General features: G+C 38.9%; 1 protein-coding gene across 1 annotated transcript; it reads left to right on the forward strand.

Moving 5' to 3' along the window:
- Positions 1–393: 393 nt before the first annotated feature.
- Positions 394–14103, forward strand: LOC118227561 (interferon-induced very large GTPase 1-like). Its single transcript, XM_035418143.1, has 3 exons — positions 394–615; positions 4070–4096; positions 4241–14103. The coding sequence occupies exon 3, from the start codon at positions 4260–4262 to the stop codon at positions 11283–11285; it is 7026 nt and encodes a 2341-aa protein (XP_035274034.1). The 5' UTR covers positions 394–615; positions 4070–4096; positions 4241–4259; the 3' UTR covers positions 11286–14103.
- Positions 14104–14562: the final 459 nt, after the last annotated feature.

The following is a 14562-nucleotide window of genomic DNA, read 5'->3' on the forward strand; positions in this document are numbered from 1 at the left end:
CAACAACAACAACAAAAGAGATGCAACATAAGCACTTTTTTTTGGCCACCCTGAAAAAATGGATTTAATAAATACATTTGACTAAAACAGGCAATGAGATATGTCATTGCCCATTCAAAAAACAGACATCAAAAGCATAGATTGCAAAAGTATAACTGAGTATCTTTAAATGTAACTTCAATTGTAATATGTATGTAATCCCCCAAAATATGCTTGAACACAGCTACTAACAATGTGGAATGACTGCCCTCCAGTGGAGAGAATGATGGTGGTAGTGGTAGTGCGGGGTGGGTGGTACTCAATCTCCGTTGTTTTACATATCAGTTTTAGCAGTTTATTGCTTTCCATTTTCCCTTCTACAGACTATCAGACAATATCCGTGGGATAGTTTTTTTTTTTTTTACAGCAAAGCCAATTCTTTCCTGCGTGCACACATTTTTTACGGAAAAGGCGTTACCAGATAAAAGTGAAAGTAAGATTATAATGTATAGGAACAACAGGTGCGGTCGCCTTTCATTGTATAGGCTACTTGTGTCAGAATGTAGAGGACTGTTCTGCAGTTTTATCCGATGCAAAGTGATTGTTCTCGTTATTTTACCCTGACTTCGGTTGAAGGTAAGCTTAATTTCCTCTGCTTTTAATCGGGTAAATGTAAAGTAATCAAAATCAAGTAAATCAGGTAAAGTATAATAAAGTAGGGTATAGCTGTTTTGCACACGAAACCGAAACGTGCCTGTTGCGTATTTTTGTCGTAGGCCTAGGTCGTATTGATCAAAAACGTCGTCTTACAGAAAAATATATAGTTACAGTGCAGTACGCCACTTGTCTTTTTTCACATTATAATCAGATTTACAGCAATTAAAATTATATAAGTTATGTAATTATTCAAATCAACCTTTTTTATTAATCAGAAGTCTCCGTGGACTTTATGTGAGTTACTCACTATGGCTGGTTTAAAGTGGCCACATTATAAAATCCGCATCGGAATTAAATTTACATATGGGTTAGCGTTGGACATTCAGATACTTTCATGTCAGTGACTCCCGTGACATTCGATTCACTATAAAGATTAGTTCACTGATTCGTTAAGGAGTGGGTTTACTTTCTTTTAGGCTGCGCTACTTCCTTTTAAATGCTACACAGTTTTATGACAAAAAATAATAAAATAAAATGACAAAGAAAAATACTAGCATACAAAACTCACAATATTTATTGATGTTTGTTATCCAGTTAAGACATTTCTTGATTGATAATCCAGAAATCTAAGTGGAAGCAGGTTGACAGTATAAGCAAATCATTTAAAGGTACGATTATAGCATTGCAGAAATAAGGTAATCTCCCATGGCACCTCCGACATACAAATGAGATTAGGCCTACTCGTTGGATGCATGCATACTCGATCTTTTTTCTGTTATCATAAAGGCTGTGTATGTACAACTAGGCCTATGTGTTGGAACTTGGCTCCATTTATTAATTTATCGTACAGTAGCCTATGTGAAAAAAGAAGAAACTTTAAATTTGAGGTTATTTAATCTAATTTGAACAGAATAAAGCAGGTATATATATTTTGAAACGCATGTTTTGATTGCAATTTTTGCTTTTTGTTGGCGAGCGAGCCATTGTATAACCGGGATAATATTCGAGTATAAATAATAAATTTATGCTTTGAGAGACATGTATACTCATAAACATGCAAACACACATACATTCTATATGACAGAAACACATAGGCATGGATTCAGTCATTTTCCATGAATGAAAAATAAATTAAACGGTTTGTCATATTTTTAAATGGAAATAAAATAAAGTTTTTAATGGGGCATTGTGTAGCCTACACGACAGACCTATTCATTCTCTGTAGGCTATGTATAGAGGTAGGCTACTGTAGGGAAGGCTAACATTCATTTAGAAATGTGCTGTTGCAGGGTAGAGTAGCCTAGTTAAAAAATAGTTAATGTAGAAATGGCACTGTGAGCATTCTCACTAAGAAAATTGATATACCTGCTGTGAAGAAGTCATTATCTTTTGCCAGTTTCCATACTACCGGTAATGTTATCTACTAGACCAAATCGCAACACAAGATTTTGGTGATTCATTTCCAAGCTTTCTGTACTAATGTTATACACTTGGTCTGTCGACTCTTTAGCAAGGTAGCTAACGTTAAACTCGGTTAAAATGGCAAAAGCAAAACTGTCTAAAGTGTGGGTGTATGTGATTTGGATTTAAGAAATATAAATGATTATGCAGTTGCAAATGCAATAGTTAAAATTTTTTAGGCAATTATTAGTAAGCAAGCAAGCAAGCAAGCCAGACTTACAAGTTAAATACGTGCCTGAGTCTAACAGGGATTTGAACCAGCACCTGCCACTCGTTCAGACATCCCATTGGCAAGTGAGCTACCCAGTGAGCTACTAGTGAAGTAGCTGCTGGAGCTGCAAACCTTTTTTTTTTGTTAAACATGTGTACTTCTATACAGTATATGTCAATTTTGCGTGTGTATCCAATGTTTTTATTGTCTGATGTAGCTAAATGTCCAATTAGGGAGACGTATTCTTTGTAGGCCTGACGCAATTGTGATGATGTAATTGGCAGGAATAAGAAGAAGGGAAAACACAAAATTCCCTTAAAGGAGTCACGTTCAACCACCATGTTACTCCTTTAAGTCTGGGGCTTTTTACCCCTCGTACACCTTTGGGTCAGGTCTCAGCTGCTTTATTGCCTTTTTCTGACCTATTTATCACGATGTGGAGGTAACTGTACATTGAGTGCAAAGTTCACTTTAGGGTGTGTTTTACAGTTTCTGCAAATGTGGTCTTTGAACTATGGCTATATCAATGGTAATATATTTGAAATGTACCACTATACGCTTTAGAGGTGCATTATAAAATAAACATTGAACGTTGAAAGCAGGCACAATGTTAGGCTTTAGCTGGGTTTGTTAACCTTGGACTTTCTATTTTTTCAGGTATTTTCCCCTTAGTGCAGTTTGACGGTTTATGATAGTTCTGTAACGGTTTCTGTGCAGGGTAGATCATTTTTCTGTGCCTGCACCGGCTCAGTGGTTAGCATTCCGATTAGCCACTCGGCTAATCGTTATTTTGGTGTGTGGGGACGATTAGTTCGAGCTTGCAGGTTAGCCACTCAGCTAATCGTTATTTTTGGTTCCTGTGGGAGGATTGTTCCTGCTTGAACATTCCGTGCATTCCTGCAGGGTTACCTCTGATCTGTTTCACCTGTGGGTTGCTCACATCTTCCGCTGATTACCAGCCACACCTGTGGCTGGGTATTTAAAGCGTCAGTAGGCAGTGGAACGGTGCTTGAGTGTAACGTGTTTTGCTCTAGCCAGTTCCCTATCATATTTCTGAGCAAGGTGTAAGGAATTTAAGAACAAAGAAATTTAAAAAGAATTCTGACTTCAGTTTGTTTATTTTTTGGGAAAAAGGTATTAGGACAGTATATGTCCAGATTCTGAGGCTGGCGGTTTTAAGGGGTTATTGTGTCACCGTTGGGGCACAAACCTTTCTGCCCCTTACTAACCAGTTTCCCCCCTGGTTTTAGTTGGCCTCAGAACGTCTTCTGTTTGTTTTTGAAAAGACATTTTCTTTTTCTCTGCTTCGGGTCGAAGTCGTTTTTTCTTCTTTTCTTTTCCCTGTTCCTTTATTTTCTTTATATGCTACTTCTTCCTCAGTTACCCGTTTAGGGGTTTATTCATTTTTTGGGATACGTCCCTTAGGAGTATAGCACCCCCTTCTCATTTCGTCTCTCACGAGACTCAGTGGTTACTGGAGTGCCCCTTTGGTAACTTATAGATCCCCTGTTTGGTCGCGTCTGGTCTTCACACTTCCCCTCCCTCACAAGTTCCCATCATTTTTCAGTTTCTTTCTGTGAAAATATCTGCAATTTATGCCTTTTTAAAAAATTTTTTTTACAAGTTTTACATTTTCCCATTTACAGGGCCTGTTTTATGTATAATACTTTAATTCATTCAGCATTGTCTAAGTTACGCATTGTCGTATATTTTCAATTGTTTCAGTAATATTTTAATTGTAGCAATATTTTTCCCCCACAGAGCACGGACATCTGGACATGATCCTTGGTAAGAATGTCATTTAAGTAACAAGTGTATGTTGCTGTATATTTTCAGTAGTTCTTAAATGTATGCAATATATGAAAAGCTTCTTTGTGACTAATGTAGTTCTTTTGTTATGTAACTGTCTATTTCACATGAATTCTTGCCCAGAAAAACTGAGAACTCCACAATGGATGCTGAAGAATGCAGTCCTTCACCAGAGTCTGAAAAAGTTGCCGCCTTGCTGAAAGACATCAGTGAACTTAGACGAAGGGGCAAGAAAAGGGAAGCCACTGAAGTGCAGGATAAAGAGAAAGAGATTCAAAGCCTCTTGAGAGTGCCTGAAAACAAGTGGCCCCCTTTAGAAAGAACAATTTGCGAACTGGAAGACTTTGTTCAGAAATTTGTGATGGAGAACGAAGCTTCTGCACCATTCAGAGTGGCAAATCAGAGTGGCTCCGATGTAATCCGGAATGCATCAGGGGGATTGGCCCTAAGAGGGATTTTCTTAAGCAAGGACACTCAGGTGCTGTCTAAAGAACGAAAAAAGGTTCTGGAAGTACCCGAGAATGTGGAACTCACCAGCGCAAGCAAGCCTCCGCAGGACTTGATAGTTAACTTTGAGAGTCTCGAGGAGGAGCAAAATTTCCAGCAGTGCGTACACAGAACGGGACTCAACATTTCTGGAGGAATCTCAGCCAATGTGTGGGGCCATGCGGTTAAAATCAAAGCAGGACATGACTCATCACAGCACTCAGATGAAAGTATGTCATCAAGAGGAGAAACAGAATATGCCTCCGTCACAAAGTACTCATCAGTCCCGATGGCGAGCTGTGATTTACACCCCAGGTGTCTCAGATTATCTCCGTTGGCACTGGACAGTCTCAAGCAGCTTCAGAATACCCTGAGGTATGAATGTTCCGATGAAAGCAAACACCGCCGATGTGCAGACTTTCTTTATTCCTATGGGTCACATGTAAACTGCGGTACTATTGTCTTTGGGGGTATTTTTGAAATGAAAGCAGAGACATCCAAGTACAAAAGGAGTGAGAAGAGCAACATCTTTCAAATGTTGAGCGATGTGTTGCGAATGTCTGCGAGTGTGACTGGAATAGTGACATTCAAAACGGACTTTACAGCAATGTCTTCATCTTGTACTCAAGGTAACAGCTATGCTTCAGAGCAACAGAAAAAGACCACAGTGTCAATTCAAAAATTGGGTGGTCTTTCGACAGCATCAGACCAAACTGAGTGGAAGAAAAGTTTGCTATCACAACCAGAAACATGGCATGTGATTGACAGGGGTTCCCTTGATGAATTACTACCAGTTTGGGAAATATTGCAAAATCATGTAAATGACCTTGAGGACAGTGAACTGCTTGCTCAGAACTTGAGGAAGTGCTGGGAAAAGGAGACAAATCTTTTAAACCAGTATCCAGATGACAACCTGGTATATCCCTTAAAGGAAATTGAGAAGAAAATAGCAAGTATCCAAATCTGGAACAGCCAATCACAGGACACATTTCTCAAAAACTGTGAGAAATATGTGAGTGAATGCCAACATCTGAAATTATCCCTCATGTGCCCAAAATTAATGTGGTATGAAAAATTTCTCTGTAACACAGAGGTACAGCGCTTTATCGTAAGTGCTACACAATGCATTGATCAGTGTGAAAATAAAACATATCTCACAGTGATGACATCCAGCTTACTTGAACCTGTTAACCTTATTCAAGTCAATAAATTCCCAACCATTGCTCAAATTCTTTGCAAACTCGATGCCTGTGAAGAAGAGGTGAAACTTGCGTGCATCACATTGGAAGGTGCAATGGAAAGTGTGAGGAAGACAAAGATTGACTTTCTGAAGCTTGGACCTGAGGACACTGAAAGAACTTGGCAACTATGCTTACATCTGTACAGGACAATTGGTGCACTACAGCGAAACCTCAAAGAAAAAGAGAAGTATGCTGATGCTTTGGTGACTGGGATTCTCATTCTACCATTTAATGGACCGCAAGAGAACTCAAAATATTCGCTGACTAAAAAAGACCTGGAGTCTCTCCTCTGTCAAATGGAAAAGATTGAGAATATCTTGGAAATCCTGTACAATTTGAATGACACACAACGTCAAGCCTTTCTGATTTATGAGACTTTGAAAGGTTTCAGGGAAACCGGTTGGGCAGAGAAAGACTGCACCACTGGAGTCAAAATCATATGCAATAAGTTAGGAAAAGAGATCTCTCCAAAAATTAAGAGGGTGGGTCTTACTGAACATGGCAATGTCAAACATGACCTTGAATCCCTTGAAGAAGAACTGTTTTTCTTGTACAAAAATGAGCTTCCTATTGGTACCAGAAAAGCAACTGAACAAAAACAAGAACTTGTACAGTTCTTAAATTCCTTGGATCAGGCAAAGTGTACAGGTGCTGAATGTCAGTCCAGTAAAGGGAACAGTGACCCTGCAAAACCAGAACTACTGCAACAGCTTGGAATGAATAAATACTACCCTGGAAAACTTTCACTTTGTGACGTATTGGATCTCAGAACAGATTCTCTTACGGATCAATTAGGAACTGAAACTAACAGTATCATCTGGAGCTTTGTTCAAAAACTGCTAATGGCTAATTCAATGGCACGAAAAGCAGAAATGCCCCCAGGAAAAGATGTTAATACAGAGACTGAGCTGAGACAGGCTGAAGAATCAGAGCTTCTGGATGTTGATCAATTATTTAAGAATGAAGAACAGTGCACAGACATCTCCTTTCACCCTCTTGACATCACTGTCATTACACTTCTCTGCTCAGACCAATTGTTGCAGCAAGAGATTATGTCTAAAATGGCAATGTGCCAGTTTGCGGTCCCACTTCTGTTGCCAAAAACCTTTAGACAAGAAGTTTCTTTCCTTCTGTGGGCACTGCGAAGCATTGTAAAAAAATGGACACCACAATCACTAATTCCAAGAAAAGGATTCATTGAGGATAATATGGTTGTCATCAAAATGCCAACAGTGTCATTTGTACGTCTTGGGAACTGTAAAGAATCAAAGTCAAAGATCCTCAATGAGGTTCTGAGCGATGGTCATCTTAGTTTCTTTGTTAATCGACATATGGAGCAAGGTGACATAAAAAGAAAAATGTCAGATGGAGTGGCAGAAATTTGCTGGTACCTTCCCAGTGGCAATACTACATTGGATGCATTCTCTGAGGCATTTTCTGTGATCAACCTTCGTGGCGATGCTTTCCAGTATAGTACCCAACTATGCGTTTTAGCAGAAGTATCTTCAGCCATATTCATATTTGTTGACAAAATTGGTGAAGAGGAAAAAGAATTCATCACATCACACTCAAGCTCTTCAAGATCCAAGCTTTTTCTTGTAATGAACATCTCAAAGAGTGATAGACCCGAAACATCAAAGAATCTGAAAAGTCTGATTGAACTGTTACAACTGAAGAAGGATCAATTTGTTCAGTTTGGAAAATCAAGCACAGACATCTTAAAGCAGCTCCGTGAAAGAATTACTAATGAAGTAATGCAGTCAATGAAAACACAGGAAATGCTTTTTAGCTTAGAAGAAATGGCTGATGTTGCTAGAAAGCATGGAATTTTTGTAGATGAAGATGAAGACCACTTAAAGAAGGTCAAAGCAACTGTGAAAGAAATGATGGAAATATTGGATGAGCAAAGTGTAACAGATTTCAAGAAAGATAATCTGCATTATCAGGGACAGCAGTGGAAAACATGGTCTAAGGTTGACAAGGAACAGTCTCGCTTGAAACATCGTGGAGCAGAACCTTTTGGCCAATACATTGATGACTTAGAAGTAAAAAAGAAAAGACTTAGAGAAAAACAACTTGGATCTAAAGTCTCACCATTTATGACTAAGTTCATTGAGCAGATACACAGCCAAGACGATTCCAAAATGTTCTTCATACAGTGGCTGAAACTTGAAATTGACTCCAGGTCAAGGAAAAATCTGAAAAAGTTGCACAGTGATTATATGAATCTCTGTGACAATGCTAAACTATCCAGCAAGGACGACACACTGAAAAACATTGACAAGAAGATCTCAGAAAGCTCATTAGGGCTAGAGCACTTGCTGCGTGAAGTCGGCCAAATTTATGAAGCAACAACAAGTTACAGCACACCGCAAGAGAGAAGCCACTATCAACAATTGCCACGGCACGCAGCTCAGCTGTTGTTGGGTGGAGTGCCTTTGGAATTGATTGATGGCGATGCCTCTAACATTCCTCTGCAGTGGATCGCAAATGTCCTTGAGGAAATTGTCAGCATTGTTGGCAGAGAAAGCCGAATGTTGGTTGTGACGGTTTTGGGTATACAAAGTACTGGAAAATCCACCCTTTTAAACACCATGTTTGGCCTGCAATTTGCAGTAAGCAGTGGCCGCTGCACACGTGGGGCATTCATGCAGCTCCTTGGGGTCAAAGGTGACTTAAAGAAAAAACTGAGGTGTGACTTTGTGATGGTGATTGACACAGAAGGCCTAAAAGCACAAGAACTGGCCCAGCTGGATTGCAGCTATGAGCATGATAACGAACTGGCAACTTTGGTAACTGGCCTGAGCGACCTGACCTTGGTGAACGTGCCCACAGAAAACTCCACAGATATGAAAGATGTGTTGCAAATTGTTGTTCATGCCTTCATTCGCATGAAAGAAGTTGGGAAACGACCGAATTGTCAGTTCATTCATCAGAATTCGGGAGATATTGCAGCTCATGAGAAGAATGTCAGGGACAGGATGTACTTCCTTGATCAACTCAATGAAATGACAAAAGTTGCAGCAAGGATGGAGGAAAGAGAAAGGGACTACTCTTCGTTTGGGGATGTGTTGGAATATGACTCGTCGAAAAGTAATTGGTACATTGGTAGCCTTTGGCATGGGAATCCACCCATGGCAGCAGTGAGCACTGGCTACTCCAAGAACATCCTTGACCTAAAAAAGCACATCTTTGACTGCCTTGAACAGCGCCAGCAAAAACCTGGCACCATCCACGACTTTGGTGAGTGGCTGAAAAACATCTGGACAGCAGTGAAAAAGGAGAACTTCATATTCAGTTTCAAGAATTCTTTGGTTGCTGAGGCCTACAATCAGCTTTCTCTCCAGTACTGTGACTGGGAATGGGAGCTAAGGGAATTCGCAATGTCATGGACTCAGGAGTCTGAGAACAAAATAAAAAACTCACAAACCGACCTCTGTAACTTGGTTTCAGATCTTGAATGTGACTTAAATGCAAAGGTCAATGAAAAGATTGCTTCCTGCATAGAGAAACTCAATGGTTATTTCAGTAGTGGAAAAGATAATGTTCACTTGGTTGAGGGATACAAGGCAGAGTTTCATCTTGGCTTACAGGCATTGAGCAAGGAGCTAAGGAATAGCCCAATAAGCAAATGTACTGATACTGTTTCAAGACAGAAAGGGTTGCAAAAATTGACCCAAATTCAAAGAGGTTATCAACAGCAGATTGAGACTGAAGTGAATAGCCTCTTAATGTCCTGTAAAAAACAGAAAAGGGCATTGGAAGAAAATGAGCTGGAACATGCATTTGAAGACATGTGGCGTAAGGTCATATCCACATTTCCAAATTCATTCTCTGAGAGGAGAAATATTGCTTGTGACATGCAGAATGCACTCTTCAAGACCTTGCAGGCACACTCACACTTAATTCCAGAAAACCTGAACCTGATCAAGGAGGACCATCTAAGTACATTCAGTCTGAAACACATCCACATGCACTTCAAATCATACTGGAAGGGAAAAGCACCAGAAAAAGTTAAAAACTATTTAAATGTCATGGACTTGCCAGAACAAACACAGAAAATATTTGTCTACAACATCCAAAAGATTATTGGAGACAAAGTAAAAGAAAACATAAATTATGACCAAAACTTCTGCCTGGAAATACTGAGAGAAATCGATTTACTTTTAAAAAATCATGAAAATGATTCTTTCAAATTCACAGACAATTTCAGGACAGATTTCAAACTGCATGTCAGTGGGCATGCAGTGAAACAATTTGAGGAAATGCAGGACAGGTTTTACAAAGAGAATGACCTTGTGGAAAAACTAGGAAGACAGAAAGGGACATATCTTGAAATTTTCATAGACACCTACTGCACACGGGACCAGACCCACAAAAAAGCAGAAATGTTTTGTGAAGGTTCTTTGAAGCCAGCAATCGTGGAGTGTGTTAAATCAAAGCTTGGGGCAGCATTGCTGGAAGACCTGAGGTGCAACAGGAAATCCCTTGCACTTTCCACAAGTAAGTTCTTCCATGCCTCTCTTTTAGTGAATCTAATGAAAGCTGATGATTTCACTGAGTACTACCGTTACATCAATCATTACGAAGACTACGCAACTGAATGGGTGAAAAAATGTGTTTTAAAACATTGTGTGGATCAGACAGATGAGGGGGAAACAAGAATAGTGGGACTTGCCTGTCACATTTTGAAACAATTATCATACACAGCTAAGGAAGTGATCAAAGATGCAGCGACTTGCACCAATTCAAATAAGATTTCTGACTTTATCAAAGCATTTGTGAATAAAATGGACAGGGACCTTGTGATCCCCGCTGACAATCTGGATCTAATTGCTTTCCAAAGTGGGAACCTGAAAGATTTTGCAGATGCAGTTCTCACCGGTGTTGATGATCTTGAGAAGGCCATTGAAGAGGAAATTGGCAAATGGGATGTGGAAAAATCCATCAGTGAACTTCCCACCAAACCCACAGAGGAGCTCATCAAGTCTTTGCTCAACTGCAAGAAGCAGTGCCCTTTTTGTGGAGTACCATGTGAACGAGCGGGCCTGAACCACTCAGATCATTTCTCTGAATATCACATCCCTGATGGCTTCTCTGGCTATAAGGACATTACATCAGGGAAGCTGTCCGCGGACATTTGCACTGTTTCTGTGTCATCCGGGGAGACCTTCAGGAATGAAGACACAGACTACAAGTATGTGGCATACAAAAACTACAAATCTGTGAACAGCTTCTACAAGTCCTGGCAGATTCAGCTTGATTCCAGCTACAAAGCAACATCCTATTGGAAGTCTGTGTTTTACAGATTTAACAAGGACTTCGCAAAGAAATATGGTGCAGAGCCAGCTGATATTCCTGAAGGATGGAATATCAGCAAGGGGCAAGTGAGGAAAGATTTGGAGGAAACTTACCAAGTCAGTCTGAATTCCATTTTATAACAGGAAGAATGGTTGCAAGTCAAGTGTTTTTTTCCTTCATGTTACATGTATGTATGTACACATGCATATGCACAGATGATCAAAGAGGTTTCATGATTGAGTAATTACATTTTAATAATGAGTATATTAACAAACTGTATTGTTTTCTGACACTTAGTATTTACCTACAGCCAATCAAGCTGTAATCACAATTTTTTTTAAATGTGTATTTGTGTCTTACATGCTCTATTTTATTTCTCTATTTTATGATTAATATTTCAGTATTTTGAATCTTGACATGAACGTAATGTAATATGATTATGTACTCAAAGCAATCAACACAACACCAGTGTATGGTAATGCACTTTGAAACTGTAATTGAAATACAGAAACTGTGCTAATATTATGCACTGTTTGCACTGCAGGGACCTTGAGAGAATCACATGGGGAAAACCAAATTTGATACAAATCTCTTTGACTTCACTGCCATTTTGCAGATGTTCTTCCCCATAACAATTTAAAATACAAACAAAAGTGCAAAGATTAGGAAATGCAGTGATACAAAGAGCAGTAATTCTCTATAGGGGAAAAAATTCAGTTCCAAAGAATACAGCAAATGCAACAAGTGCACTCTGTAGCATGCCATATTAAACATGAAACTGAAGTTACTGTGAAGTGGAAAACTACCCTAATGCGCATAAAGCTGTATTAAATATACAGTACTGGTGTTTAACTGTGTATCAGGATTAGGGGAACTTTATTGCAGTGCTAAATTGGAGTTGGGTATCAGCTGATTCATAGCAGATCTGCTAATCCAGAATGATGTTTTAGTGGTTGGTAACTGCAACTACAACTGCGCTCTCTTATTAAAATGTATTGTGGATATCAATGCGATATCAAAAACAACACAGGGAATGATGCTGTGAGCAGCTGTGGGCTCTATAGCACTCAAGATAAAATCCACAATAATGACATCACAAGTCACTCTCTGTGCTAAATGTTCCAGCTACCAAGGTACCAAACTTTCTCGATTTACCCAAGTACAATTGTGATTCAGAAACAACATGAAGCAGTTGTTTGTATGGCCATTTAATGATCATTTTCATTAGATGGGGGCAGGGGTTGGGAATTAGCTTTTGACAATGAACACTTAATACAACGTATCTGATACTTGGTTTTAACATTGCAACAATGTTTTTCATCAAGTCTTTGCTCAACTGCAAGAAGCAGTGCCCTTTTTGTGGAGTACCATGTGAATGAGCGGGCCTGAACCACTCAGATCATTTCTCTGAATATCACATCCCTGATGGCTTCTCTGGCTATAGGGAAGTTACATCAGGGAAGCTGTCCGCGAACATTTGCACTGTTTCTGTGTCATCCGGGGAGACCTTCAAGAATGAAGACACAGACTACAAGTATGTGGCATACAAAAACTACAAATCTGTGAACAGCTTCTACAAGTCCTGGCAGATTCAGCTTGATTCCAGCTACAAAGCAACATCCTATTGGAAGTCTGTGTTTTACAGATTTAACAAGGACTTCGCAAAGAAATATGGTGCAGAGCCAGCTGATATTCCTGAAGGATGGAATATCAGCAAGGGGCAAGTGAGGAAAGATTTGGAGGAAACTTACCAAGTCAGTCTGAATTCCATTGTATAACAGGGAGAATGGTTGCAAGTCAAGTGTTTTTTTCCTTCATGTTACATGTATGTATGTACACATGCATATGCACAGATGATCAAAGAGGTTTCATGATTGAGTAATTACATTTTAATAATGAGTATATTAACAAACTGTATTGTTTTCTGACACTTAGCATTTACCTACAGCCAATCAAGCTGTAATCACAATTTTTTTTAAATGTGTATTTGTGTCTTACATGCTCCATTTTATTTCTCTATTTTATGATTAATATTTCAGTATTTTGAATCTTGACATGAACGTAATGTAATATGATTATGTACTCAAAGCAATCAACACAACACCAGTGTATGGTAATGCACTTTGAAACTGTAATTGAAATACAGAAACTGTGCTAATATTATGCACTGTTTGCACTGCAGGGATCTTGAGAGAATCACATGGGGAAAACCAAATTTGATACAAATCTCTTTGACTTCACTGCCATTTTGCAGATGTTCTTCCTCGTAGCAATTTAAAACACAAACAAAAGTGCAAAGATTAGGAAATGCAGTGATACAAAGAGCAGTAATTCTCTATAGGGGAAAAAATTCAGTTCCAAAGAATACAGCAAATGCAACAAGTGCACTCTGTAGCATGCCATATTAAACATGAAACTGAAGTTACTGTTAAGTATAAAACTACCCTAATGTGCATAAAGCTGTATTAAATATACAGTACTGGTGTTTAACTGTGTATCAGGATTAGGGGAACTTTATTGCAGTGCAAAATTGGAGTTGGGTATCAGCTGATTCGTAGCAGGTCTGCTAATCTAGAATGATGTTTTAGTGGTTGGTAACTGCAACTACAACTGCACTCTCTTATTAAAATGATGCTGTGAGCAGCTGTGGGTTCTATAGCACTCAAGATAAAATCCACAATAATGACATCACAAGTCACTCTATGTGCTAAATGTTCCAGCTACCAAGGTACCAAACTTTCTCGATCTACCCAAGTACAATTGTGATTCAGAAACAACATGAAGAAGTTGTTTGTATGGCCATTTAATGATCATTTTCATTAGATGGGGGCAGGGGTTGGGAATTAGCTTTTGACAATGAACACTTAATACAGCGTATCTGATACTTGGTTTTAACATTGCAACAATGTTTTTCAATGTTCTTAACTAATAAACACTGGCTTACCAGTGTAACCACAATCAGCTTGGATTTTTTCTTTGAGAAACAAAAGTGTTACTCCCAAAACTTACACAACCTCATTCATTAAAATTTAGTGACAATGGAAACTGTAAAACTCCTGATTGTGACAACTGCTTTGGCAATCTTGCAGCTTTGAAAAAAGTGTAATTTAATTTACAGCATTTCGATAAAAAATAAAAATGTAAGCAACATTGGTGAAGAACAGCTGCCCATATATGGAGCCAATATGGTCACAGGTGGGAGAAATGACTTGAGAGATAGAGGGAGTTAAATGCCACAGGGTTAAGCCAAGCTGCACACAGAACAGAGGAGGGGAACTTATTTAATAAAATCACAACAAATTAAATATATGAAAGTATTGAAATTTCCAATGAAATGTACCAAATTCCACGGTGAGGAATTATATTCAATTTTGGATTTTACACTATTGTAGTGTGCTTATCAATGTGATTCAAGCC

Source organism: Anguilla anguilla, chromosome 5 (assembly GCF_013347855.1).
Source record: "Anguilla anguilla isolate fAngAng1 chromosome 5, fAngAng1.pri, whole genome shotgun sequence".
NCBI classification, from domain to species: domain Eukaryota; kingdom Metazoa; phylum Chordata; class Actinopteri; order Anguilliformes; family Anguillidae; genus Anguilla; species Anguilla anguilla.

What these genes read in the sequence shown, in the direction of transcription:
- LOC118227561 (XM_035418143.1), top strand. Translation starts at nt 4,260, where the DNA reads ATGGATGCTGAAGAATGCAGTCCTTCACCAGAGTCTGAAAAAGTTGCC.